The sequence below is a fragment of the Candoia aspera genome, chromosome 2 (assembly GCF_035149785.1).
Source record: "Candoia aspera isolate rCanAsp1 chromosome 2, rCanAsp1.hap2, whole genome shotgun sequence".
In the NCBI taxonomy this organism is placed as follows: domain Eukaryota; kingdom Metazoa; phylum Chordata; class Lepidosauria; order Squamata; family Boidae; genus Candoia; species Candoia aspera.
Genome location: NC_086154.1, coordinates 15,423,636 through 15,447,943, shown reverse-complemented (window position 1 = coordinate 15,447,943; position 24,308 = coordinate 15,423,636). Strand labels below are relative to the sequence as shown.

At 43.1% G+C, this 24,308-nt stretch overlaps 1 protein-coding gene across 1 annotated transcript; it reads left to right on the top strand.

Moving 5' to 3' along the window:
* The first annotated feature begins 851 nt into the window (after positions 1-851).
* Positions 852-23,945, top strand: CCHCR1 (coiled-coil alpha-helical rod protein 1). Its single transcript, XM_063291294.1, has 18 exons — positions 852-1,086; positions 3,888-3,974; positions 6,224-6,422; positions 8,347-8,851; positions 9,422-9,564; positions 9,651-9,771; positions 10,197-10,307; positions 12,638-12,787; positions 13,948-14,058; positions 16,168-16,274; positions 17,858-17,970; positions 19,763-19,838; positions 20,637-20,767; positions 21,113-21,322; positions 22,487-22,588; positions 22,970-23,121; positions 23,199-23,304; positions 23,780-23,945. The coding sequence occupies exons 2-18, from the start codon at positions 3,905-3,907 to the stop codon at positions 23,920-23,922; spliced, it is 2,550 nt and encodes an 849-aa protein (XP_063147364.1). The 5' UTR covers positions 852-1,086; positions 3,888-3,904; the 3' UTR covers positions 23,923-23,945.
* Positions 23,946-24,308: the final 363 nt, after the last annotated feature.

Genomic DNA, 24,308 nt, shown 5'->3' with positions numbered 1-24,308 from the left:
TGTTGATCTTCTCCCCAAATGCCAAAGCTGTTCTTAGTCACAACTATTGTAACGAATCCCTTTTTATCGAACTTCAAATTACTTTCATCAAACGATACCGAACAAAAGCATTGAATAAACGACGTTAAACGTTGGAAGGGACAGATTACTCAGATTCTCAGCAGCGGCACTGTAATATCGTGTTGCTGAATGTGCGCTGTTTATTGCAACGCAACCAGTACGCCCATGGTCGATGCTGACGCGGCGCAACCCACGGCGACAGAAGGCAGAATTGCAACAGGGAGGCAAGGAGAACCAAAACGGTGATGAAGACGCACTCCTTTTGCAAAACGCTTCCACCAGCAGCTGGGCTCCTTCCTATCGAAAGCAAGCGGAGTCGGAGGTTCTACTGAGTTTGCAACCAGACAAGCGTTCCTCGCGCTGCCCAACTGATTCGTCTAAGAAAACGGACATCCCTTCCTTCTGGCGCCGCCTTTATTAGACTTAAGGGAAGAAGCCACTCCCTTAATTGGCTGTTTTGGAGCAGCGGTTATTTAAATATAAGATTCTCTGATTGGACGGAATCGATTCACTTTCACTTCGGAAAACTCGTCCCGCCTATCTTGCGCCGCCTTCGCTTATATTGCGTTCTCATTGGCTTCGCGCTCGCGAGTAGGCGCGGCTAGTGCGTCCTAGCTGCTTTGGCTCGCTTCCAACCGGCTCACGGCACTATGCGCATGAGCAGTTTGGATCCTCGTCCTTCGACGGAACGTTAGGGACCGTTGGTGATGGTTTGAAAGGGGCGAGGGGGGCGGAGAGTAGGCGTTCCCTTCTTGGCGGTGGCAAATTGGAACGAGGAACCGACCAATGAAAAAACGGGAGGATCTGGGGAGAAGGGGGTTCCATCAGCCAGCCAATCAGAAAACTCGCGGATCTTGGGTGAGCTGAAACGTGTGAGGGTTGTTTGGGGGAGCTGCTCTGAAGGGCGGGCGTTGTCTTGAGTCGCCAGTTTTGGTTTCTGCTTGGGCTAATCTCCCAGTAAGAGCTGGCTGGCAAAAATTGAGATTGAACCAAAGGAGGCTCTCACCCGAATTCCCCCATGCGCAGGTAGCTATGAAATGTACGGCAACGTAGCCGGGAGAAGCAGATTACTGTTTAATGTGGGGCTTTGGGGATGTCTGAATCTCAAACACTGTAAGGGAATCAATCCCTGGCTTTCGGAAATGGTTTATGCCGGATTGGTCAACCAGGAAACTAGATTAGAAATATATAAATTACTCCAAAGCACTGGATGAAATGGCATGAGTCGTGTTTCATCAGATGTTTTAAACCAGGGTTCCTCAACCTTGGCGACTCTGAGCTGTGCGGACTTCAACTCCCAGAATTCCCCAGCCAGCAAAGCTGGAATTCTGGGAGTTGAAGTCCACACATCTTACAGTTGCCAAGGTTGAGGAACCCTGGTTTAAACCACCGAGAGTTGTAAGACTGAGGAGCTTTAAAAATCTAATAAATGAAAAAAAAAATGCCTCGGAATTGCCCATGTAGGAATTAAAAGTAAGAATCACGTGGCTAAAATCAATGTTCCCCAATGTGGAGACTGCAGCAGCCCCATATTGGTTGTGTAGCCTAAAGCAGGCTTACTCAATCTTGGCAACTTTAAGCTGTGGAATTGGTGGCTGGGGAATTCTGGGAGTTGAAGTCCACACCGTTTAAAGTTGCCAAGGTTGAGAAACAATGGCCTAAAGCATCTGAGGTCATAGGACTGGGGAGGCTTGGTCTAAGCCAGAGTTTTTCAAACTTGGCAACTTTAAGATGTGTGGACTTTAACTCCCAGAATTCCCCAGCCAGACACTCAAATCTGTTTCTCCATGTCATCCCTCTTAGGTAATGGAATTATTTCTCACAATGCCTGTCTACAGGTTATAGGAGGCTCAGTGAGAAATAATGTTGTTGTTTATTCGTTTAGTCGCTTCCGACTCTTCGTGACTTCATGGAAATAATAAACGGAAGGAATTAAGGGATCATGATCTGGAAGATGGAAGCATGCTCCTGTTTCCCCAGGGAGAAAAATGTCTTGGTGTTTCAGGTTTCCGTTATGGTCAGCTTTTTATCAGCTGCAACTGATTTGGTAGCTCCAGCCATTTCTTGAAAAAAAAATGATCTTAAAACAGCAATATTTCCTAAAGTTTCCAACAAAACGGAATACTGCAGCGTGTGCTATATAATGGGGTAAATGTGCATACCACACATCTACACGCAGTTTAGAAATTTCAGTAAGGTGGCACATCGATTTGTTTGTTATTTAGAAAAAAAGTGATTTTTCCTTAAATAGTTGCACTGGTTTCCTGTAAATTTCCAGGTAAAATACTGTATAAAGTATTGGCTTTCACCTTAAATCCCTAAATAATTAGGCTAATGTTACCTAAGAGAAGAGGTTTTTTATATGATCTCTGCTACTCATTACAGTATCAGGAGAGTATCCTATTTCTCTATGTCAGTGTTTCTTAAACTTTTTCTCTCAGGACCCCTTCCCACTTTTAGAAGTTACGGAGGACCCCAAAAGAGCTTTTGTTTGTAATGGTTAAATTTATCCATATTTACCATATTAAAAATTAAAATTGACACATTCGCTGCTGCTACCACTTCCCACAATTGTTTGATGGGATTTTAATATTGTATTATTTTTCAACATAGGCTGGCAAATAATTTTGATTTCATGGATCCCTGAGAGGGTCTTGGGGGACCCCCTGGGGTCCTTGGATCACACTTTAAGAAACACTGATCTACATCATTCTTCTCAGGTAATTGAATTACCTGGAAAGATACTCTTGAGTGCCATCAACTAATGAGATTGTGACTTGTGATCAGTCTTCTCAGCCATTGCCTCTAGGGTTATGGGACATGTTTCCTTAATTAGGGGTCTAGCTTCTTTAGAGTCCTTCAAGAGAGCCTTCACGATTCATCTTTTCAATTATTTTAATAATTGTAATAGGTTTATTTATTTATATTTCAAATTTCATCACTGCCCATCTCGCACGAAGTGACTCTGGGCGGTTTATAATAAAACTAAAAATAAATACAAATTAAAACACGCTTAAAAAAACCAAACTTAAATACAGATATAGATATAAATATAAAATATAAAATCTAGGACAGCAGTGTTAACAATTATTAATTTAAATTTATAAATTCATAAAACCATGGAGCCTTTTTAGGACACTAACCACCCCCAGGATTGGTTCCCCCCTTCCCACCCCAAGCGAAATGGCAGAGCCAGGTTTTTGCCCCTTTCCGGATGGCCAGGAGAGAGGGGGCCTGCCCCACCTCTGGGGGAAGAGTATTCCATAGGGCGGAGGCCACGGCAGAGAAGGCTCTCCTCCTGGGCCCTGCCAACCGACGATATCTCATGGACGGGGTCCGCAACGTGCCCTCTGCCTGACCGGGTGGGATGGGTCGATGTAATGGGGGTGAGACGGTCCCTCAGGTAATCTGGACCCATGCCATGTAGGGCTTTAAAGGTGATAACCAACACCACGAATTGGACCCGGAAGCAAACTGGCAACCAATGCAGCTCCTGCAGCAAAGGTATTACATGTGCCATCCTTGGGGCACCCAAGACTGCTTGCACAGCTGCATTCTAAACCAGCTGTAGCCTCTGGATACTCTTCAAGGGTAGCCCCATGTAGAGCACATTGCAGTAGTCTATATGGGAGATGACTAGGGCATGACTGACTGACCGGAATTAACACTAAAATTAGTTTTAAAATGGATGCTGTGTTCATTTGATAGTGTAATTTTCTTTTAATCATCTGTTTAAACTTTTAAATTGCCATGAGGCATTTAGGAAGGGGTGGCATAGAAATGAAATTATTATTCAGTGATGGACAAAGTATTCATATATTTTGAAGGACTGTAAATTGAGACCATGGACAGAAGGAAGGATTCAGACAAGCAGCTGGACCCCCCTGCTGTGTTCCGGACTCCAAGGCCAACTGGTAAAGAATCAGCAAATTCCTTTTAGAGATATCCTAGCTGTAGAGTTGTTGCTACAGTTGCAGCTTCTAAGCTGGCCTACTTAATGCATTGTGTGTGTTCTGTGGAAGTGTCTCTGAAATCCACTAAGAACAAAGTAAATCTAGGTATTTCCTGGGACTAACCACAAAGAGCATAACTTGCCAGTTGTTAAATAGTGAGGCTGGTCCACTTCTGGTTGCAGTTTAAAATGTTGCCTGTGAAGCCTTTACAGAGCCAGTCTGGTCTAGTGGTGAAGGCACCAGACTAGAAAGCGGGAGACCGTGAGTTCTAGTCCCGCCTTGGGCACAAAACTAGCTGGGTGACCTTGGGCCAGTCCCTCTTTCTCAGCCCTAGGAAGCAGGCAAATCACTTCTGAAATCTGGCCAGGAAAACTGCAGGACTTGTCCAGGCAGTTGCCAAGAATCAAGACTGACCTGGAGGCGTGCACACACGCAAAGCCTTTAACAAAGCAGTCCTATAACTCACTATGGTGCTCTCTGACCTCTGAGGATTTCTGATACTCCGGGAGAAAGAAATTGATTGGGTGACCAGAAGAGCAGTGAGATATTTGTGTCTTTCCTGATTTTTCCCCCAAATCATTTCTTTCCTTAGTTTGCAAGGGCAGCACAGGTATACTTAAACCAGCACCAGGGCTGGTATAATTTTTTTTCAGTACATAGCCATGGTTCATATCACAGGGACTTAAGAGTCTCTAGCTGTAATCCCTCTCTTGGTCTCATCATTCACACTTTTCTTTTGAGCCTTATTCAGAGCAGACCTGGAGACTGATAGGAAACCAAGAACACCACATTATACTTCCTCTGTGACATTAGAGCCTTCTCCAGTCTCTGGGATGGGGGGAAGAGGTCTGTATAATCCTAAAACACCAGGGCCCGTAAGATTGCAGTCCAAGTGACTTGATACTTAACGATCTGATACTTTTTTTTAACCGTATGAACCTGCCCAAGCCTTCACTTGAGGTAGGTCCTGCTGCCAGCTGAGGTTTGGGAGGTGGTAATAAGAGAGACGGCTTTTTTAAAAAAAACTTGTTGCCCTGTATGGAATGCTTTTCTGAGACAAGAAAGCTGGCAATAACTTGGATGTCTTTTTTACTTTTTTATGTTTATGGGTGTCTGGTTTACGAGAAAGAGGGACCCCAAACAATGGAAAAGCAAAGGTTTTTATAGAAGTTGAGGGCTACAAGGCGGGAAATCCTAGGGATCTGATTGGCTGGCTACTTTGGGGGAAGCTAGCAGATCCTTGTCGGTGTACCTGGGATTAATTTGATTGTTAAGCAACATGGGCCTTTCAGGAGGACAGCATTGCTGGGGAAATCCGTTGTTAAAGGAGATGGAACATTGAGGTCATCAACTGATTGAGGACGGAAGACTGGGGTTTCTCTAGCTTAGGCTTTCCTTATAAAGGCTGCCCTTGGGCTATACTGTGAGCTTGTGAGGAGGCTTCTGTTCTTTGGTTTAGATGGGATCGCAGGGGGGTTTGTCTGTGGCAGGGAGAGTCAATTTGAGTCTGATGGGATTAGCCAAAGAGCGGAACTGGGTTTTGACCCTGGTCATATCTAAAAGACAGGAGGGAAAAAGGTGGAACCTCCATTTTGTTTGCTAGGTTTACTTCCTCCACTGCACTTTGAGCCCAAAACAGTTGCTTCCAGTTCAAATTTATTATCCTGACCTTATTAGAAATGTTCCAGAAGTGCTTGTGAAGAATTTTGAATTCGATGAAACAGCATTGGAAGAGATACTTTGAAGCTGAAATAAAGTATAAATGGGAAGTCTTACACCCATTTTGACCTTGACACATTTTGCACACCACTGTGTTCTTCCTCTGTGTATGATGTAGGCTTGGCTTAAAAATTGTCATTTGTCTTGCCTGCATAAAACTAGGCTCCCCATCCTGTGTTTTCATTAACAGGTTTTCTATTTGGTGAGTGCCTGACCTAGCATTATACCTCCAAAGAGATGTGCTGAACTGATCATGGTATCTGATCTTCAGTTAGTCACTTGCTCTCAGTTCTTGTGTGAGGCTGGTTTTAGAGTTGTTAACTATATTTGACTCAGATCTGGTTTAACCTTTTGATAATCTGTAGTAACGCCAATTCCCTTTTGAGGCTTTGTCTAAGCAGAAACTTTCTAATTCTTCATATTAGCCTGTTCTTAAGTTGCAGACTATATTTGAAATGTCTAGATGTTTTCTGTGGTTGTTTTTTCCATAGGATTTCAAGAATTGATTCCACCTTCACATTTCCAGAGCCAGTCAGCACCACCTTCAACTACTACTGGGTCCTGGGGGGGCACAGCTTACCCTAGCTGGGAGGCTGCTGAACTCAGACGAGAGAATTTGCGGTTGAAAGAAGAACTCCAAAGATGGACCACAAAAGTAGATAAGACAGAAGACACGAGAGATAAAAGCAGGTGAACAATTCTGTTTTGTTGTTTATTCATTTAGTCGCTTCCGACTCTTCGTGACTTCATGGGCCAGCCCACGCCAGAGCTTCCTGTCGGTCGTCAACACCCCCAGCTCCCCCAGGGACGAGTCCGTCACCTCTAGAATATCATCCATCCACCTTGCCCTTGGTTGGCCCCTCTTCCTTCTGCCCTTCACTCTCCCTAGCATCAGCATCTTCTCCAGGGTGTCCTGTCTTCTCATGATGTGGCCAAAGTATTTCAGTTTTGCCTTTAATACCATTCCCTCAAGTGAGCAGTCTGGCTTTATTTCCTGGAGGATGGACTGGTTTGATCTTCTGGCAGTCCAAGGCACTCTCAGAATTTTCCTCCAACACCACAGTTCAAAAGCATCAATCTTCCTTCTCTCAGCCTTCCTCATGGTCCAGCTCTCGCAGCCACATGTTACTACGGGGAACACCGTTGCTTTAACGAACAATTCTGTATCTTACTCATTTTCCCTCAACCTTTTAATTCTGTGTACAGTCAGTGAGCTAGGAGGGAAAACTACTAGAAGAAGATTGCTTTGAACTATTTCTTAGCTGAACAATTGAGAGTAGCACCTTTTAGGTTCATTTTTCTCTAGTTTTGCTCTGTTACTTATCTTTGGACACTTTTTTTTTTAAATAGTCTTTATTAAATTATTTACACAAATAATACAAACATAAAATGACAAATCAACAATAAACATAAAATGCAAAAACAAGAGAAAGAAAAAAGGAAAGGAGAAAGAAAGAGAAGAAGAGGTTTAAAAGAAAGGAAATGGATTTCCAACTCCCTAAGTAATACGGTTTTATACCTTAACTAATTAATTTCTTTTCACAGTTCACTAATTTGGTTACAATAATTCTACAGTTCTATTGAGATTATATAAGTCAAATACATAATATTTACATCTTGTATTATATTCATATGTTTTACACATTTATGTTAATTTTGGGGTCGATTCTACATAGTTGAAGAAGGGGGTCCAGTCATTTTGAAAATCTTCCACATTTTTATCATTTAGCTGGTCCGTAAGTTTTGCCATCTGCGCCAGATCCAGGGATTTAAATGTCCATTCTTCCACCGAGGGGGTCAGTTCTTCCTTCCACTTTGATGCATATGTAATTCTAGCTGCGGTGATCAAATATTGTAAAAGTTTTCCATGTTCATGTTCCAAATCCTTGTCCATGATGCCCAATAAATAGAGTTCCGGTGTTCTATTAATTTCTTTAGTCAACATTTTACAAATTATATTGTGTATAGATGTCCAAAATTTTTTTGCCTTCTTACAAGTCCACCACATATGATAAAATGTTCCTGTTTCTTTTTTACACTTCTAGCAGACATTTGAAGTATTCTGAAACATTTTGGATATTTTGTCTGGAGTAATGTACCACACGTACATCATTTTGTAAAAATTTTCTTTTAAATTATAATTTAAAGTAAATTTCAGCCCTTTGGTCCACATTCTTTCCCAAACATCATAGTCAATGTGATGTCCAAGATTTCTCTCCCATTGAATCATACATTGTTTAATTTGTACATTTGCCATTCTTATTTGTAATAACATTTTAATCTTTGGACACTCTTCCTTGGGTTCAGCTGGTATACAGCAGATCAACCCTCTTATGCTGTCTTTGACTCATGGCTTTTAGACCATGGAACTATGCGTTCCATTGTTCATAATAATGAGTGAGCAGTTCCTAGAATTGTCCTTCCTAGCCTAATGCCCTTTAAATTGTGTAGACATCAAATATCTGAATTCTCAGCAATAGCTATACTGGCTGGAAAATTCTGTGAACTGAAGCTCACATATCTGGAAGGTTGCCATCAGGATGGGAAAGTCTGCCTAGAGTATTCTCCCTGGAGACAGGAGAACTTCCTGACATCTTCCTCTCTTCTATCCAAGGTCCTTGGATAGGTTGGCTGAGCCCTCAAATGTGACCCTGGCAATGTCTCAACAGGCTGAAATCATCTCCCATCAGCTCCATGAGATCCAGCGGCTGGAGTCAGAACTTAGTGCCCTCCAAGTTTCCTCAGCCCATCTGGAGGCAACAATAGCTGTTCGGGAAAGTACCTTGTCCAATCTCCAAGGAGAGCTAACATTCCTCAAAAGCCAGAACCTTACTGAAGTTGCTGCCCTGAAGACAGAGCTGGAAGAAGTCAGGAAAAGCAGTCAACAAGAGAAAGAGGCCCTAAGGAATGAAGTAGAAGAGCTTAGGCAGCAAAGTCAGTTGCAAGTGGATTTCCTAAGGGAGGAACTTGAGTCAACCAAGGAAAGGAGCAACCATGAACTTGCCCTGGCACAGGGGAAGCTGCAGCAGATAATTGAAGAAGTAGGAGTGGAGCAGAAGAGGCAGGAGGCGAGGGTTCAGGAATGCCAACAGGCAGTCCTGAAAGAATACCAAGCAAAGGTAGCTGCTGAGTGAAAAGCATGTTGAGAGACAATGTTCATTAGAAAAGATATACAGGTAGTCCTTGCTTAACGACCACAACTGGGACCAGAATTTCAGTTGCTTAGTGAAGCGGTCATTAAGCAAATCTGATCCGATTTTACAACCTTTTTGATGGTGATTTGTTAAGCGAATCACCGTGTGGTCATTAAGCGAATCATGTGGTTCCCCATTGATTTTGCTTGCCAGAAGCTGGCCGGGAAGGTCGAAAATGGCAATCATGTGCCCACGGGATGCTGGTATGGTCATAAACGCGAAGCAGTTGCCAAGCACCTGAATCGCAATCACGTGACCTTGGGGACACTGCAGGGGTCGTAAGTGTGAGGGCCAGTTGCAAGTTGTTTTTCTGTCATAAGTCTGAACTGTCGCTAAACAAATGATTGTTAAGCAAGGACTACCGCAGAATAAATAACTTGCAAAGCTCTCTCGAAGAGAAGGCACTAGAGATTTCTAGGAGAGCAGTGAGCTTCAAATAGAGTAATAGAGGTGAGCCTGTGTACCCAAGCCTCCAGCCTCTCTTTCTTCCCACAGTTGGATGAGCTGTCTGGAGTCTATGAAGCTGAAGCTACTTCCCTGAAGCATCAGATACGCGCATCCCAGCAGGATCTGGAAGCTCAGTGTAAGGAGGCCAGCCAGTTAAAGGAGAAAAAAGATATACTCCAGAACCAACTCAGGTTAACATCTCTTCACCCCTCTTCACCCTTCTCCCTTAATGGTACTGGGATTTTATCCAAGATAGTCTCTGGTTTCTTTCTTCCAGTGTGACTGAGGCAGAACTAGCTTCCCAGAATGCTTTGGTGCTGCAGTTAAAGACCTATGTGGGGGAGCAGAAGTCAAGTAAACCTGGTTTTGAACAGGAGCAGCTGATAAATCAAGTACAGGTGAGAACATAAGCAGGGCCCTGCTGGATCGGTTCCCCAGCTGATCTAGTCTAGCAGTCTGTTCTCACAACCAACTCCATAAGGAAGCCCACTAGTCTACCAGCAGATGGCAGTCAAACTACCATTAAAGCTAATAGCCATGGCTCTCCTTGACGTCCATGAATTGGTCCAACCCTTTTTTGAAGCCAGCACCACATCTCGTGGTAGCAAATTCTAAAGTTGAATTACGTGTTGTGAAAAAAAGTAGTCCTCCTGATTCTTCCAGGACCAGGATTCAATTTCACTGGGTGACCTCTGGTTCTAGAGAACTGGGAGGGAAAGAGCATGTGCACTGAATGAGCAGGTTGTGTTTTTTGTCTGAATTGATGGGCATGCAACACTCTTTGTCTTCCAGAAGTGAACACACCATTTTTCTTTTGTTTCAGCAACTTGAGGATGAGAAGGAGGCTCTGAAAATTACAGCTGAACTTCTGCAAGTTCGTGTGACTTCGTTAGGTGATATCTTGGCTCTACAGGAGACAGAGCTTGGCAAAAAGGTGATTTCATTCGAGTACTTTGGAAGGTTCTGCTCTCTTAACTAAATGGGGTTTGCAATATAGCGATCCAGATAGGACTGCAGTAGTACTTGTAATGGAATATAAATTTGTACAATTTTATTGTAAACCGCCCAGAGTCGCTTTGTGCAAGATGGGCGGTGATGAAATTTGGAATATAAATAAAATAAAAAATGAAGCCCTACACAACAGGATGCTGTATATAACCGAGTGCCTTCTCCCGCATGTACCTGCCTGTCAGCTAAGGTTTAAGGAGGATGGCCTTTTGCAGGTACCCCTTGTGCCAAGGATCCACATTGTGGTAACCTGAGAGAGAACATTCTCAGTACAAATTCCCAATAGAATCACAGAATGTGAGGGTTAGAGAGGACTTTGTAGAGTGTCTAGCCAAACCCCTTGCTTTGTGGAGGAATCCACTACAGCTGCGGGTAGTGGAATTTTACCAGTTGTGGAACTTCCCCTGTTCGGGGACGGCTGGGTCCTAACTTTCAAGCTTTTGGTCAAGTTGAGACATAACTATTCATCGGGCTTTTAGTTAAATTGGCGCTGTTCTGGTCTGATCAGGTGTTGTTATCCTATTTTACAGTTAAGTTGATGAAGGTTGTGTTGTTTAACTATTTTAAATTGCTTTCCATTTCTTTTTAATTTTTAATGAATTGTACCCTACTTTAAGATTGCTTTTGACTTTAAAAAAGCTAGAAATTTTATAAATAATAGAGTGTGCCAAAGTAGAATCAACTAATTCTGGAGGAAACTTTATTGCCCGCTAAAGAAGATACTATCTTTGGATTAAACTTTGCCCAGCCCTTTGGTTCAGTGCTCATGATTATCTCCAGTTGTCTCCAAAGCACTACCCAGCTGTCTTCTCAGAAGGCCCTTTTTCATAAGCACTTCCCTCTTCCAAGAGTGGTGCACAGTCTAGGGCTCCTCCTGGACTCACAGCTCCTGCCGAATGAGCAGGTAGTAACTGTGGCCAAGAAAGCTTTTGCGCAACTCCTTCTGGTGCATCTGTTGTATCCTTTCCTGGATTGGAGGCCCTCCAGACAGTCACTCGTGGCTTGACTGTTTCAGCATGCTGTACACAGGGCTGTCCTTGAAGGCCACTCACAAGTGTCAAATGGTCCAGAATGCAGTGGCACGGGCAATGATGGGCATGCCAATATGCCCATGTGACACCTCTGCTCTGTGAGCTGCGCTGGCTGCTGGTTTGCTTCCAGATGCAATTCAAGATGCTGGTTATGATGTATTAGGTTGTACATGGCATGGGGCCTGGTTATCTGAGGGGCCACCTATCTTCCAGGTGTCTGCCTAGCTGGTAAGAGCTAACAAATTTGGCATGCTCTGGATCCCTTCAATTAAATACTGTCATCTGCTGAGACCCAGGAAGTGTGCCTTCTCTGTTGTGCTGCGTGTGTTCCCCCCTGCCAGAGTTTATAAACATAGTTTGAAACAAAACACTGGGCTGTAGCTGCCTGTCATGTTTACCTTCCAAGAAAACACACAGAGACAACAGCATTCTCGGCAACAGTGTGGAGATGGACATTTTGCTCCTCGTTTTTAATTACACAATTTTTTTAATGTAAAAAAGTCAGATGGGGTGGCAAGAGCCTGACAGGCTCTAAGGGTGGTAGTGCACATGTAATCCTTGACTTACAACTGTTCGTTTAGCGACTGTTCAGTTAGCACTGAAAAAAAGTGACTTTTGATTGCACTTAAGACCATCACAGTGTCCCTGTGGTCACGTGATCAGAATTCAGGCATTTGGCAACCCGAATGTATTTATGATGGTTGCAGCATCCCAGGGTCATGTGATCACCAGTTGCGACCTTCCCAGCTGGCTTCCAACAAACAGAGTCAATGGGGGAAGCTGGATTTGCTTAACAACCACAGTGATTTATGTAACGACTGTGGCAGAAAAGGTGGTTGGGCGTGACTCACTTAATGACCACCTCGCTTAGCAATGGAAATTCCGGTCCCAATTGTGGTCGTAAGTCGAGGACTACCTGTATCTATTTTCATACTTGTCTCTGGGTGCTATATTGTGGATCCTGGTCCTAGTTACAGATGCAGAAAAGGTTTCGAGGAAGAGATGTAGCCCTGATGTAATTGACTGATTCCCAGGAGCTTTCATATCGTGATAATTTTTGAATTGGGTTGTGTGTGTGTGCACCTGAAATGCATTGATCTAGCATTTGTGAGAACAAGACATATGCCACCAATGGTGTATTTGAGTTTCCTGGTATCTGCAGTCATTCCAACTGGAAAGGGATGATGCATACTTGGCTGTCTGCTTTTATGCTTTATCTTCTCAGGTGCATCTCCAGGACCCTCTCAAGTCTGAGTCATCTCAAAACCTTCAGTGCCTGCTGACAAGATGGCGGGAGAAAGTGTTTTCTCTCCTGGTGCAGCTGAAGTCTCAGGAGCTGAGCCATAGGGATGGCACTAAACATTTGGAGAAGAAGGTATACCGTGAATCGGGGAGGTAGGGGCTTGAGTGGATTAGAGTACACATGGAAAATACCATCTCTTATGCACTTTTATGCATTTTACAAATGGGAGCTCCTTAATGCCATCAGATTTTGTTGGTTTTGTTGGATTTATTAAATGCATGTACTGATCTTCCAAATAAATTTATTGTATGGGTCCATTCTCTTGAAAATCCCAAATGGAGCCTGAGCATTATAAACTAGGACTTCTAGGTTTGTCAGGAAAGATTGGGGGGAGGGGGGAAGATGCTGAACACCTGGATTTTCTAATGAGATGTGGGTAGTGGCTATGAAACATTCTAGTTGTCTGGGGAGATAAAAGTACTTGACGCTACGTGGAAAGGATGTTGGGCTTCCTGCTCAAGATGAGTGAGGTTATATGACAAATACCTGGGTTGAATCTGGTGTAGTGGCTAAGAGACTGAAGTGAACAAGGACACGTATAGTTCAGATTCTGCCTTTGGCCACGACTTACTGATAGCATTAGGTGAGCCAATTTCAACCTCAACTCCTGCATCATTTGCATCATAATACTGACTCTTTTAAACCAAGAGTGCACTCCCAAAGTCTTCTGGAATGATTGGATTGTATGTTTCACTGTTACAGAAGGGGGAAGTTATTAAAAAGTAATATGGACTCATCATATTTACTTAATTTGATTTCATGTGATTGGTTTTGATCACAGCTGTGCCTTCTGCTTTAACTGGCTCCTGCCCGTTATTTGAAGTGCAGCTCACAGGATGCCCCTTAAATTGCAGATCCAGCTCTTTGTGCTAAAGAAAATACACGGTTTTGGATTCTGGCAGCATATACGTGTGAGAAGTAAAATATATAATTTAGCACATGAAGGATTTCACATGCTTGGACGTACAGTATAAATCAGTGTTTCTCAATCTTGGCAGCTTTCAGATGTGTGGGCTTCAACTCCCAGAATTCCCCAGCCAGCATGGGAGTTGAATTCTGGGAGTTGAAGTCCATATATCTGAAAGCTGCCATGATTAAGGACATTGGTATAAATACTAAGTAGCATTATATCTGGCCTTATGCAGTCTTAAAAACTGTAAGCTGCCCAGAGTCCTTTTGGAATTGGGTGGCCTTGAATCCCAAGAAATCAGTCAGTAATTCTCCATCCCTAGGTGAAAGAACTGGAGGAAGAGGTGGAGTCTGGAGAACAGAAAGCGGTGCTGCTGCTCCACAGCCTTGAGGACAAAACTGCTGAAGCTCACATGGAGAGAGTAAGAAACAAGGTAATCCCTTCGCATGCGGCTCCTCTGGAAACAAAGATTTGTGCCTGCAGTCTTCCTGTATCATTTGGAAATAGCTGTCCCTGGAGCAACTGATAATAGTTGGTAGCTGGTGGAAGAAAACAGGAGGAGGAGGATTAGCTGTGGTTCAGGAGAGATTTCTTCAGCGAAAGAAAAGATAGAGTAACCACAAAGAGAAGGGGAAGTAATTAGGAAAGGGGGGTGGCTTTAATTTTGATCAAGTGCATCCTGCTTGTTCTTTAATATTCCCTTTGCTTGGATAACCAACGCATGTGCATTAAAACACTGTTTTTGTATGCAGGTGGTCCTCAACTTACGACCATTCATTTAACAATGGTCTGAAGTTATGATGGCCTCGGAATGGGTGCTTTACGGCCTGTAAAGCACTTCTGAACGTCATAAAACGTCACGTGCACACATATACCCCTGCGGTCACGATTGCATTTCAGGCGCTTGGCAATTGGCTCACATTTATGACCAGTTGCAGTGTCCCGCGGTCAAATGATCGCATTTTGCAATGTTTTTTGCCATTTTCTGGTAAACCGCGCAGAGTCCCTCCAGTCGGAGATGGGCGGTGACAAATTTGATAGAAAAATTAAATAAATAAAAAACACCCATTGGGGAAACTGGATTTGCTTAATGACCGTGGTGATTCTCTTTAACAATCCATGATTTGCTTAAAAATGGTGATATCGAGTGCCATTGACCTTAAACTGCGTCAGCTCATTAAATGGTTAACCAAGGGCAGGACTTTCCCTTCTCTCCAGAGATTGTTCAGTCAGCCTTCCTCAGAGACAAGATTTGAAGGACCTGGGGAGATCACTTAGTCCAAAACATTTCCTGTGGAGATATTTGTTCACACTTCCTCTCAGTAATAAAAAGAACAATGTGCAGCTTGGGTAGAGTCAGGCAGCGTCCTCCTGAAAAAAAAATTTTTTCCCCCGAGATTGGTATATTTAGATCCTGAGCTGTTTTTGTCTCCTTCACAGGCCCTGATAAATTTGCAAAGGCAACAAGAGAACTTGTTAGTCCCTCAACTTGGCTGCAGTTGATTAATAAACATATCATTGATTAAGCATGGGCCTTTTCCACTTTTTTTTTTGTTGTTGGGTCAGGGGAACAGAGATAGCCACGTGTCCTGCTCAGTGAATTAGAACTTTCCCTGGGGCTTCAGAAGTTGTGAGACTGTTCCATCCTGGACAATCACAAGGAGAGTTTTTAGCTGCTGTAGTAGCTACAGTTAATTAAAAATGAATCACTAATAAAGAGTTTTCACCGAAAGAATTCTAGGTTCCTGTAGCAGATGAACCTGTGATTATGTTGGCAATGTATTTCAGAATTGTGGATAAAATCAGCTCGGCTTTATCCATTTAGATGCCTGTCTTGAAGAGCTTCAAGCCCTTGGCTTGTAAAAACCTTGAACTGCGTATCCCAGCAGTACTAAGTACTCTATAAAGTTTTTGGCTAATGAGTATAGACTTCTGGCTTTGACAGTAAATCCAAGATTAGTTGTCATACATTCTTCTGCCTGTATCTTGGCAGTAGATGTGATGAGTAGAAATATAACATTGTACTATATGGAGGGGGTGAACTAGTTTGTTGTGTACGTTCCGAAATCATAATTAGAATGCATTAAAACACTGTTTTGTGTGCTTGACTGAACTGCTGTCATCCCAACAACGAAAGTGAAAGGCAAAGCAAGTTTGTTTTGCGTAGGAGAAAAACGTCCCCACCAAAAGAGATGATGGCAGCCTGCCCATGAATGAAGACACTGCTGGACCAGGAGGTACCTCTGTACTCTGCATTGGTGTCTGCCTAGGAAAAGGTGTTAGGAATTCTTGGTAGCCAACAGAAGGTGGGAGGCAAACCAGAAAGGGACAGAGCTGATCTACTACTGTTCCCACTTGCACGTCCAGAAACCCAGTTGAAATTGGAACGTAGAATGAGAAAGGTGGTTGTTTAGTTCTAAGATACGGCTTTATAAAAAGCATGAGTAGCTTCTACCTTATATGATATATTCCGAAGTGATCACCAGAAGGAACTATCCTATTCAGCAGGCCACATTGGTCTGGAATCTTCCTTGTCTTACAGACTCTGCAAACAGAGATGTTACGCTCAAATGAACAAATGCATGGTCTTCAACAGAGGGCAGAGGCTGGTGAAAAAGCCCTTCGGGAACTGGCAGACTTTGTCAGCAGGTAATGGGGAGCAGCAGGCAAAAAATGGTTGGATCCTTGGCTGTGCGTCAAAATATCAATTCAGTTTGCAATTCTTTGCTAGCTCCCCCAGCTGCATTTGCCCCTACCTCATGCTGCAGGATGCCCTGCGCTCTAAGCTCTTTCCTCACAGGATTGTTACTGAGGGAAATAACAAAAAGGGGACCCTCACATCAGTCACTTGAGATCCTAGAGGAAAGGGAAAATACAAATCTAAATAAGAACAGTTAGATTAGCTACCTTCCGTGGCGCCTCTTTCATTTGTGAGGCACTCTCTTGGCACAACAACGAACAGTGCAGGATCTGTTGTGATTTTTACTCCACTTCTTTTTGGTTCTCTCCCCTCCTAAGCATAAGAAGAGCCCTGTGGGATCATGCAGCTGGCTCATCTAGTCCAGTTTTCTGTGTCCATATTGGCCAGCCAAGTATATCTGGGATATTTACAATCATGGACAGGATGGCCTGGCCCTTTCCTTTTGTTGCATCATAGCAATTGGTACTTACAGTATGCTTATGATTCTGGAGAATCATAACTTGGTGCTTGCATGGGGGACCTTTCCCACATGATTCTGGAGATGGTAAAGAACTATCAGCAGCATAATCCTTCATGAATTTGTCCAGTCTCCTTTTAAAATGATCTATATTAGTGTCCATCAACACATGTGACAGCAGTACATTCCACAATTTAACTGTTCGTTGTGAAAATAAGTGCTTCAGATCTAGGGTGATCCTGATTGTCCCTGCACTTAGTTCCAGTGGATTATATAAAAACCTAATATTGTGAGATGGAAATGCTCCTACCTACATTTTCATTATCTTGCATGTTTTTACATGCTTCAATCGTGTATCCCATACCTGCCTTTACATTACACCAAAAAACTAATCACTGTAGTTGTTCTTCATTGGAGCACTCCCTAGCAATTTTTTTTTGCTTGCCTTTTTTGCATATTTTCCAGCTTTGCGGTATCCTTTCTGAGGTACTGACAGCACTGATCCAATATCGTATGTTCTGTTTGGTGCCAGTTAAGCTAGAGATGCAAATTCAGCTTTAGGAGGTTATAAAAACCTGAAATGGTAAAGGACTCAAACTCCCTATCTGGATGATTGTCAGTGTTTGTGTGATATCTGCTGCACGCTGCAATATTTCACTCACTGAGTATATCCTAGGGAAATGTTGCAAGATTAGTATAAAATGAAGGTGTAAAAAGGATTCATTACTCTTCCTTCGCATCTGGTATCTGCTGAACAGGGAGAACAGGTTAGGTAATCAGTAGTGTTTCTCAACCTTGGCAACTTTAGGATGTCTGGACTTCAACTCCCAGAATTCCCCAGCTGGGAATTCTGTTGCCAAGGTTGAGAAACAATGAGACCATTTTTAAAAGACATTTCCAATTAATTAGACACTGTATTTTGAGAAAATTGGTTTTAAGTATAGAGAGTACCAGTTTAGAGCCTTGGTGTATATTATGACTCCTCTCCTTTCCAGGTTAGAGATCCCAAATGTGTTGAAAAGTTTTGATGCTTACTCTTGATGCAAACTGAAACACAAACCAATTGCTTCTTAGGCTAAAGCAGCAGCTGATGGGGCAGGAAGAGAAATGGAAGGCAGCTTTGTCACGGCTTCTGGGCCTGGGAAATAGGGTCAGTTTTGCAACCAAGAGAGTGGATACCATCCAAGGTAAGCTACTGAACTATCTGGGCATTATTTATCTTAACTGTAATCTTGTCTGGCATGTTTTTCCGCAACCATTCTATTACCTCCTTACAACAAGAAAAGAGAATTCAACACCGTTTTTACAAAACTTTTGCTTTGAGGCAAGCTTCCTGCTCCTCTTATGGTAGATGTTATCTTTAGAAATCTGCAGATCCTGTCTGCTGAAGGTTGTGGCACTCGAGATGGAAATTCTAAACAATTCTCTTGGCTTATTGCAATACAAATACTAATTCAAATAAAGGAAACTCCCTTTAAGCCTTGTTTTTGTTACAGTAGTAATGAGTTTGCAACAAGTTTCACAAAGAAGTTCAGAACTGTTCTCAATCACTTCAGAGTATAGGACATGAGATAAAGTTTAAAGCTGATGCCAGTTGATTATTAGAAAAAACATCTTAAGTATGAGCAATTAGTGACTCCAATTATCAGGGGAAGTGGTGGGCTCCCATTTGCTTGAATGTGTTCAAGCAGAAGTTTTAATTTGGATTCCTGTATACATAGATAGTCATAATATTAACTGTATTGTTTTTGGTGTCTTAGTGCTAGTATTTGTTTACTGGGTTGCTTTTAAGTTCTGGGTTAATTTTATTAGACTGATTATTTATTTGGACAACTGGTTTGGTAAAGTTGTTACGGTGCTGGACTAGGAGCAGGAAAACCTGAGTTCTAGCCCTACCTTAGGCATGGAAGCCAGTTGGAGGTGTTGGACTAGTCATTTCCTCCCAGCACCTAGGAAGAGGGCAGTGGCAAACCACTTCCAAAAATGTTGCTTAGAAAATTACATCGACTTGTCCTTGTAATCACCAGAAATTAAGTCTGACTTGCACACATACATACATATGTATAAATATATTTGTACCCTGCTTCATTGTAACTGCAGTTAGTAACTTACAGAATATACAGTGCTTGTAAAAACCGTTAAAACATTCATGGTATGATATAAATTAAATAACATCATAAAACCCCAACAAAGACAAGAAACAAACAAACAGGGACAAAAATAAGAAATAAAAGTGGTGTGGTGTGGTGTGTAAATTAATGCTCCCCAGAACAGCTGTGGTGGCTTTTGCACACCTTAGGAAAGGTGTGAAATAAAATAAATTTAAATCAAAGTCTTACTGTCTTTACTAAGCTAGTTTGTGGAAGCCATGATATGAAACTGACATTAAACAGCTGATGAACTTGTGGTATGCCAGAAATCTTTCCCTTGTTTAAAAGGATTACAGCTGCTTGCCTACCATTTCTCATCCTGTGGTTATTGCAGGCAGTGACCACCGCCAAAACACAATTACTGTGATCAACATATAATACTTATTTTTGGAGCTCTTTATTTGGGGTATTCCTTTGCGGGAGATGGGCTCATTGCCACTGAAATGGTCACTATTTGTTTTTTCTTTTCATCCTCAAGTAAAAATAACCTTTTCAGACTTTTGCGTATTGCTGGGGTTGGGGATGATTTTAATTAAATGTAAAAATGTTGACATTCTGTTCACTGAGTTGTGCATTAGATGACTTCCTGCACTCTGGTATTTCTGTACTCATGCAGATAACCAGAGATATTTCATACATTATGCTTCTTCCCACACCGTATTTATGTACTTTTGTTCAGGTCAGCTTGAGCGGTTTATCTCTGCGGAAATTTGTGAATAAGTCTCTAGTTCCCCATCTAGCCTGGATAGGCTCTTGCCACGTTAACGCCTTGTTAAAGTATAAGATTTACAGTTGAGTTAGTTTCTAGTTTATCTGTTTTGCGTTCTAGGGCTTGTATGCCGGAGAGTAGCACTGGCAAAACTTCAGCAAGAAGAAAAACTCTGTGTTGCAGGGACAGACCAAGAGTAAGTTCAAAATTCTAATTCCCAGAAGAAGTAAAATTTTGTTTATTTATATTTCAAATTTAGTCACTGTTCATCTCACTCAAAGAGTGAGATGCAAGTTGGTTGAGCCCTTGATAATCCAGTATGTTTCTTTATTTAAAGGTGCAGTGCCAATTACTTTCCTCCCCACATTTGCGCCCTACAGATTATTCTGACTCAGGTCTTATGTGTGGGTATTGAGGCTGATAAACTACTTCACATGGCTAGTCAGTACATTTATGGCTGAAACAGTGTTTGAGTTCCAACCAAATGCTGTACTCTTCTGCAGGTAGTTCATTTTGGACTTTTAGAGGTCTAACACAGGGATGGGCTATCTATGGCCCACGGGTCACCTGTGGCCCCCAGCACCCCATTTGTGCCCCCGTAGAGCCCTGGAATGGGGTGAAATTTTTTAACTTTAAAACTCCCCAGACCTCCCCTCTCCCATGCAAAAATGTGTCAGAAATGCTTTTGGTGATGGCTTCAAATCATCCAGATCCCCTTACAGACCCCAGGTAGGACACAGAGATGGTGGAATTTCAAAGCCCAAAACGGTTTCCCATCTGTGGTCTACATATTGTGAATTATATCAGAGAGAGACAAGGCTGGAATGAATGCCTCCTCCAGCTCTCAGGAAAAATATTTTGAGTATCGTGAGGTAGGGCTAGAAACCAGAACTTCTAAGCATCGGTGAGATTAAGTCACAGTATGTATTTTTCTAGTGAACAAGGCCAAAAGAGAAAACCCCAAGTATAATTATGGCTCACCATTTCTTTTCAGGATTCAGCCATCTTATGAAGACCTGCAGGCTGAGTTACATATGCTGCATGATGAACGAGACCGACTCTCTGTGGAGCTTAAACGTGGGGCTCAACTCATAGAGAAGAAGGTGGCTGAAGCAAGAGAGCGAGGTGATTTCTGTACTGTTGTATTTCAGACAGTAGGTGCAGGCTGGCAGGATATTCCACACAGATCAGCATTCTAGAAAACGGGCAAGTCAGAGAAAATGCAATTTTAGCCTGTTCTTTACCGATATATAGGAAATCTTTCACGTGGAAGAGAATTCATCTGTGTCCACAGCTGCAATCTGAAGTAGTATGGCAACAAGGCCTTACTCATTCATTGATGCCTCCCCAGTGTTTAGGGCTGACTTGCACAGCTTCTTCCTAGCTCTGGGGAGCGAATGTAGCGATGTTGGTTTGCTGGGTCCTGCTCTCTTTTGGACCCTTCCATTTCACCCTTCTCCTGCCATACAGCGGAGTCTGATCTGAGCAAAACGAAGGAGTCGTTGCAGAGCCTGCAGGAGACGCTAGGGGCAAAGGCAGCCGTAGAGCAGGAACTGAGGCAACGGTTGGAGGACACAGAAAAGCAACTGGAGACGACCAACAACAAGCTCCATAGGAGCGCAGGCGCTGCAGATAGCTTGAGACAGGAGGTGGCACAACTGAGAGGAGAGTATGAGAGAGGTATGTTAAGTCCTTCGGAGGCAGGAAGAGTTTATTTCTGGAGATAAGCAAACTCTTGCATCTGAAGGATCTTTTTTCCCCCCCTATTATGATGAATAGAAACAGTGACCTAAAGTGTAGCTGCAGGAATGCAATTGCAACACACAAGCTCTATATTAAGATTGATCTTGTATCTCAGGTACATTATCTGTAAACTGAGTTTCCTGTGATGGGTCAGGGTCTTATTCCTGGAGCAAAAGTTTCCTAGAATACCGGATCAGCCCCTTCTTTCCTGAATAGTAACAAAAAATGTATTTTTTTAGCTTAGTGAGTAAGGCTGGGTTGCAGAACCAGGAGGGTTTGGCTTATGCCAGTTACCACCTGAGATATGAACTTAAAAGAAAAGGTTCTTATTTATTTGAAGCCCCCTTTAATGGACAGCGGGTTTATTTTTCCCTAGTGTTCCTTCTGAGATGGTTAGATTTTTCTGGCTGACAGAATGTGGTCAGATTGGAGGACTTCTGAAGTCTTTTCCAGTTCTTCCATTTACAGTATAGATTCCAACCTCTTAGATGCAATAATATTGTCAATACCATCAACAACAATATGAAGACAAAAGGCTACTGATATATTCAGGTGATGGGTGCCCCAACAATCAAATACATATACTTGATGGGCCACCCATCACTGGAGTCTTCAGGGCAGTTTCTCAACCTTGGGAACTCTAAGATGCGTGGACTTCAACTCCCAGAATTCTCCAGCCAGCATGGCTGCATTGGGGGTGTACAAACACTGCATTGGGGGTGTACAAAATACCCCAAATCTCACTAGTTATTATAAAATTGAGGCCTGCTGAACCTATGATTTGATTGAAACCGTAAGTAGCTAATGGCCACCAGAGGCCTAATAGCTGTGAGTGGGGGCAAGGGTGGGTATAGTTAATTGCTCTCTGATGAGCTACTCTGCATAACCAAAGGGCTCCATTTTGGTCTGGCAGTTGCATTTAAGCGTGGAGAGCTGGCAGTGGTTAAGAAAGGAATGGGAAGGAGCATTCGCCACCAGCAGAGATCGTACGGAATTCAACAGTGTATGTTCAGTCTAGGAAAAACAAAACGCAGAGGAGTCCAGGGGTTATGCGCAGCAGTGGGAGGCACTTTAGTTAAGGTCAGTGCCCTTTCTTCACAGCCCAGCAGGAAAAGATAACAGAAGTTGAAACACAATTGCAAAAGGATCTCTCAGAAATGGAAAAAGCACTGAATACAGCACGGAGAGAACACGCCAAAGCAGGTAAGAGTGACGCACTGGTGGCAAAGGAAGAAGGCCAAAGATGTTTTGTTATCCGTGGCGGAAATATTTTAAAAAGCCTTTAAAAGGATAACAGAGCAAAAGGGTAACAGAGGGTTTTTGCACAAGGCTGAGTTACAGTTACGGTTGCAAGATGGGCTACTCAGGTCCATGCTAAAGATTGCAATTCAGGGGGAAAACATATTCTATACAGAACTCTGAACACTTACCTGGAATGACCTTTGCCTGCAGTTCCAAGGAGCTGCTGCCATTCCTAGTGGACGGCACGGCTGATTCCCACAGCAGTCAGGTGCATGATGGTAGGAGCCCTGCGTTCCTCACTCCCAGCAATACGAATCCGTTTAAACGTGCTTACATCCTTAGTGGTTGCCCTGCGGCAGGCTGAGCGGCAGGCAGCGAGAGACAAAGCAAGGAGCCAGGAACTGGCGAAACTTCAGGAGTCTGCAGCACAACAGGAAATGGCACGGCTTGAAGGGCGTCTGCAAGAGCTTGAGAGGGACAAAAACGTGCTGATGGTACTTTCAAGCAATTAAGGGGAGTTGCTGCCCCAGGGGTGTCTGTTTCCATTAAGACTACATCCTTCCTTGTACAGGCCACCTTGAGGCAAGAAGGGCTCTTAGCTCAGTATCGGCAGAATCGGCTGGCAGCGGTCCCAGCTAAGTCAATTGGAAAGACAGGAGCTAGTCCTCCATCGAAAGGTATAGATTCCTTCTCCAGAATTCTCGTTTCTCTTCCTGTGCTGTCCTCAGTTAACGTAAGTGTCATATCTTGCTTCCTTTGCAATTCTAATTTATTTAATTTTTATCCCGCCTTTATTATTTTTATAAATAACGCAAGGCGGCAAACATACCTAATACTCCTTCCTCCTCCTATCTTCCCCACAACAACAACCCTGTGAGGGGAGTTGGGCTGAGAGAGGGACTGGCCCAAAGTCACCCAGCTGGATTTCATGCCTAAGGCGGGACTAGAACTCACAGCCTCCTGGTTTCTAGCCCAGCTCCTTGACCGCTAGACCAGACTGGCTCTTATTGATAGCTCATTTGTGAAAGTTCCAGATTCTTCTTTTCCAGATCTTAGTGTTGCTTTTCTTTCTGGCTTAAGGATGCTCTGGGGCCTTGTGGATCCCTTCCTGCCCCTAACGCATCATGCCCTTAAAGGTTTCTCTTTCCACAGAATCCCTGTTTGCTGTGTTAGATGACCTGCAGACTCTGGGTGCTGCTATCTTGGAGGAGGAAGAGGCTGACAAAAACACAAACACCATTACTGACACTGAAAAGATACAGTGGGAAGATAAAGTCTTGGAGAAGCAACAGTGAGAGATCAGGCAGATATTTGTAATAAAAAATGTAAATAACCATATATTTTAAATGATGTTTCTTTTATCAAGTGCTTACGTTCTCATAGAGACTATCATGGACCTCCCATATTTTAGGGGCGGGGAATAGTTCAGGGCCTCTGAAAGTCATACCAGCTGATATCACATGACACAACTAGGCTCTAATTCCTTACTAAGGTAAAGGTAAAGGTTTCCCTTGACGTAAAGTCCAGTCGAGTCCGACTCTAGGGGGCGGTGCTCATCTCCGTTTCTAAGCCTTGGAGCCGGCGTTGTCCATAGGACACTTCCGGGTCATGTGGCCAGCATGACTCACGGAACGCCGTTACCTTCCCGCCGAAGCGGTACCAATTAATCTACTCACATTTG